General features: G+C 50.7%; 1 protein-coding gene across 1 annotated transcript in view; it reads left to right on the top strand.

The window, feature by feature from the left end:
• Window position 1: 1 nt before the first annotated feature.
• Window positions 2-4,968, top strand: part of LONRF3 (LON peptidase N-terminal domain and ring finger 3) — a gene marked incomplete at its 5' end in the record, with an annotated part of 21,253 nt that continues 16,286 nt past the window's right edge. The window contains 3 exons of the mRNA XM_019521049.1: window positions 2-197; window positions 1,196-1,314; window positions 2,770-2,892. Coding sequence (XP_019376594.1) covers window positions 2-197; window positions 1,196-1,314; window positions 2,770-2,892 — 438 coding nt within the window. The remainder of the gene's footprint in view (window positions 198-1,195; window positions 1,315-2,769; window positions 2,893-4,968) is intronic.

The raw sequence follows: 4,968 nt of genomic DNA, 5'->3' as shown, positions 1-4,968 counted from the left end.
CGGCGCCGCGGGCGAGGGCGAGGCCGGCGCCGGGGCCGGGCAGCCGCTGCGCGTCAATGTGCTGCTCAGCAGCCTGCTGGCCAAGTGGTTCCCGGGCCAGGCGCGGGCGTCGCAGCTGCGGCACGAAGGCAACGTCCTGTACCGGGAGCGGAAGCCGCAGGCGGCGCTGCACAAGTACAACGAGGCCGTCAGCTTGGGTAAGCGCTGGAAGTAGGTCAGGGGAGCAGCGCGTTGTGTAAGGGCCGGCCCGGCCCCTCCCCTCCTCCGCGCCGTTGTGTAACCGGGGAGGCGGCCGGACCCCAAGCTGGGCGGCTCGGGTTTCCGCCGGCTCCTGTCCCGTCCCTCCGGCTGAGCCCCCGACCTAGTTTTGGAGAGGGACCTGCCTCGCCAGTCCTGTTGGGGGCAGCCCCAGAGCTTGGAGAGCAGGTGCTTGCTCCAGCTATGTCCCCACGGAGAGCGAGAGAGTCATGTCCGGCCGGCCGTCCCCCTCCCCCCCGCAGAGCAGGGAAAGATGCTGCTCCACACTGCACAGGAGTTGTAGTCATGCAGTGCTGGTCCCTACCCGGGTTGTGCAGCCAGAACTTTTGCTTGTACTTGTACCCCCTTCCTCCGAATGTAGACCTTGAACAGGAATTGGGTGGTTAAAAAGAAGGTAAACATCTCATTGTAATGCAGGATCACTTTGAAGACTTGATTCTTAATCTAGGACCAGGTATTGCATCACATAGCAGGGATGGGGTGAGGTAATATTTATCTGATCCTGGTTAATTTCCTTGACTGATGATAGGTTCAGAAGACCCCGATGTGTCGCTTTCAAAGCTTTGATCCTAACCCCTTTGTAAGGGGAGTTAATTTAAATTCCTGCTTTCCCTATGGCAACGTTATAATTATGTCATCTTTAATCTTTGTTCATGGAAATTGACCAAAATCTGATCCTCTGCCTAAGCGGGTAACATTTGCGAGCTGCTGTGGATGTTCTCCCTGCCGTGTTTCCATCGCTTATGTAACACAAATCGGACCTCTTATGGCTAGAATACCCGAGAGAGCTGCTGTGCCTGATTGAGTTCTTGGTTGTTTAAATAATACTTCTGATGCAAATGCTTTTTCCCTGATCATTTTAGAAAAAGTGTTGTAAAGAACAGGTCCATGTGCTATTCCAGTCATTGTAACAGGTCAATGTTTATATTGCTTACAGCTCCAAATGACTACTTATTATATAGCAACCGGTCCCAGATCAACTCTACGTTGAAAGCCTGCGAAGATGCACTGCGTGATGCAGAAATGGCATGTAGGCTCCAGCCATATTGGTTGAAGGTGAGTTTTAAAGCTGAAATCTTTGGCTATCCCAGTGGCTTGCTGAGTGCCATGGGAAGGAAGAGCTGACCCGGAGAGCTGCTACAACACTGCTGAGACCCTAGACCAGTAGACCAGCACACCATGGAGATCTGACTGAGTTCTCTGAGTCAGGAAGGGGCTAAAGTAAGGAGCAGTGCATGCACTTACTGTAGTCTAATCCAGTAATCATAACTGCCTGTGTGATCTTGGAGGAGGTCAGATCTACATGTTATGCCAGAAGTCAAGAGCTGTGCTTCCTTCTGCTGTCTAAAACAGGTGGGCAGAATCCAGCCTGCGGAGGGATTTTGTCCAGCCTGAAGCGGGTCCCTCGGTCCTGCTCGGCCCAGGCACAGGGGCAGCGTGGGTTGCGCGTGTGGCCAGAAACATCACCCGGAACATGTAGCAGGGCTGAGGCAGCATGGTGACCCCGGCAGCCCCAGCACAGTGGCTCCTTTCAGCTGCTGGACCCAGCTCCACTGCCCAGGCGCCCTGGCCCATCTGCCCCATGCCCACCACCAGGCAGGATTTACACAGGTCAGGTGGACGGGAGGGGGCTCTGGGTGGGCAGGGGGCAGTGCCCAGGAGCGGGACAGAAAGGTGTGGCTGGGTTCACATGGCAGTGACAGCGTGAGGCCAGGGCCTGAGACAGAGCCACGATCTACTTGGGCACCGGTAATGGGGCAGGGGTGAGCAGAATGTGGCTCTGCTCCAGGATCCAGCCCTGTGCTGTCACCGCCTAGTGATCCTAAGATCCCCCTGGAGACCGTTTGGTTCCCATGCGGACAGAGCATGTGACCAGGCAAACGGGATGGGGCCATGGGCCAGGCAGGGAGCTGCATCTGGGAGCAGGGACAGGCGCCCCACCAATCTTGCTTCTGGATGCTGCTCCACACCCACCTGTGGCCCCATTGCAGGCACCTGGCTGAGCATGGAGCGGAGCCACTTAGGGAGTTTTGGTGAGTGGTTGTGGACGGGCGGTTGCTGACCTGGCCTGTGACAGCTCACCAAAACTCTGTGGCCCTTGAGCCCAAACAATTGCCCACCCCAGTCTAGAAGGCAGCATTGAGAAACAGATTAAGGTGTTCTCCCCAGATAAAGGAGGGTCCTGAAAAGTGACAGGGTACCAGCCTTCAACTGGGTCCAGATGCTGTGAAGTAAACTTGAATGTGTATGTGGGAGGCAGGGAGGTGATATTCTCGCAAGAGAAGTAAATATGGAAAATGTTCATGTTGTTTCTAGGTGGAAGCTCAAACTCCGACCCTATGTTGGTAACCCAGACTGTTCTAATGCTGCTTTGTGCCGAATTTTTATTTAAACTTCAGCACAGTAAAGTGTTTTGGTTTTTCCACGTTTAAACTGTTGGTTTTTATCAAACGGGCTTTAAAAATGTAATAAGAGAAAAGAAACTAGAATCATGGACCTGTTTTCTCTCAGGGTCGCTTAAGGAAAGGACAAGCATTAGCTAACCTAGGAAAAATAGAAGAAGCTTTAAGAGAGTTTCTCTTCTGCCTTGCCCTGGATATTGGGAACAAGACAGCCAAGTCAGAGGCTCAGAAGGTGAGTTCCTTAGATCTTGTGCAGCTTCAGTGCTTTATCATATTGATGATTGCTTGCTCGTAAAAAAGAAAGCAGAAGTTATTACATAGAGATGGCTTGGAGAAAACATGGTCTTCAGTGCTGTTCCTGTGTGTTCAAATTGTTTTGTGTCCATTGCTGTACTTAAGGCACGGCTTAAGTGGCAATAGCAAGAGAGCCTCTCCACCCCCAGTGGGTAGAAAGTCTGATTTGTAGATTTGAAATAAAGAGATGTTAAAAATCAGTGGAGGGTTAGTATTGCTAAGAGGACTCCCTGTATTCACATTTCCCACCCTAGACGGGTGCTATCGACTGGAGAAGAGGGAGTATCTAGTTAATATTGTATCAACTGATAGACTAAAAATAAAGAGCAGCACCGTTAGAACTCCACTTGGGAGCAGCATCACTCTTTCCACAGCCACTGATGTGGCTCTGAGCATCAGCACATGGAGAAAGCAGGAGAGGAAACAGAGTAAACAAAGGACAAGTGCTATTTTAAAAACTGCTTATGAGGTTACTAATAACTAACGATAAATAGGCAATATGACAGATCTGAAATAAGCCTGTTCCTGTAGCAAACAAAGCTAAGGGAGCATCTGTTGTGTTTTTTCTTTAGAGGGTACTGCCAAGATTGCTAGTCCTACTTTAAAGACTTCTAGAAATTGTTCCCTTTGTTAGCTCTCGTGGCTTCCATCCGTGGTGTGTGCGCTTTTGTGTGCTTGCCATTTTTGTCTTGCTTAAAGCAGAGCTGCCCAGCTGATGGCCTGCGGGCTACCTGCAGCTTGCAATGGGCTCATCTTTACACCCTCCCGCACTGTTGTTTCCCCTGGCCACCACCACCACTGCCCTCATCACTCTGCCACCACTGCAGCTGGGTTCTTTGGCCTCCCACTCCCTTCTCTCTCCAGGCTGCAGGACAGCCTGCAGTGCTGGGGGAGCCTGAAGCCAGGGTGGGGGCCCTGCCCAGCCACGCCATGTAGGGAGCAGGGGGAAAGCCATCTGCCCATGTGGTGCTAAGGGAACTCGCAGCTGGAGAGGTAGATGGGGAAGGCATGGCCCTGGGGGTGCGGCCCCCAGCTGCTAAGAAGTTGGCTAGCCCTGGTTGAAAGTAATCTTTGTTACGGTACTGTGCCTATAATCAATTTCTGCAATAATGGTCATTGCAGTAAAAACCAACCCACACCTTACTGTCCTGATACGAACTTGCACCTTTGTCTGTTTTTTTGCACCGGTCCTGGAAGCACTGTAATACCAGGTCAATGCATGGAGTGGATGGAGCAAGCTCCAGTTCCACCACCCAATACCAAAAAAAGTGCTCAATATAGACCTCCTGTGGAGGACATATTAGAGACAATCACCTGGCCTGGGGAGCCCGCCTACCACTTGAGTGATCATGGTGTTGCCCCTGCCAGGTAACTTGCACCAGTTTTTCTACCCCACGTTTGGTTGGGTGGATTTGGGCTAAAGAAAAAGGCTCTGGGATGAGAGCTGTAATGAGAAGGATTTTCTAAATGCTGTGGGTGAAATTGTTGGAATAAGTGCCCATAACTGTTGGTGTGCTCCAGACAGTTGACACTTTTCAGCCCTATTCTTCCATGTTTTGTGTGCGACTCTAGATGGAATAGTTATTGTGTTTTCCTGACTCGTCAGCAGGTTCCTTCCCTAAAATGCAGTCTCATGCATTGTCATTGTATCAAGCAAGGCTCTCATGGTGATGACGTGATGCTTCCTGTGTCAGAGCCGGAAGATGTAACAAACTGATACGTTTCTAGATTCACACTCAAAATAGCCTTTGCCAAGAAAGCTATTTCTTTCTCAGTAGTTAGGGTCCTGAGGATAATCTAGGCTCTTTGTTATGGGAAGAACTGCTTACAGGGAGAGTGTATCAATGATACAAGTATCTATTGGATTACTTCCAAAGCTGTTTGCATAACAGTGACATAGCTGCTTTTAGCAAATCCTTCCAATGAGGTGGAACTTATGTGCCAGACAGCAGATGCCAATAACGTTGGCATCACAAACTGCCTTGAACATATTGGCCCCACTGTAGGTGATCAT

The sequence above is a fragment of the Gavialis gangeticus genome, unplaced genomic scaffold (genome assembly GCF_001723915.1).
Source record: "Gavialis gangeticus isolate Ggan-Ray unplaced genomic scaffold, GavGan_comp1, whole genome shotgun sequence".
Classification (NCBI taxonomy): Eukaryota; Metazoa; Chordata; order Crocodylia; family Gavialidae; genus Gavialis; species Gavialis gangeticus.
This window is presented reverse-complemented; position numbering and strand designations above follow the sequence as displayed.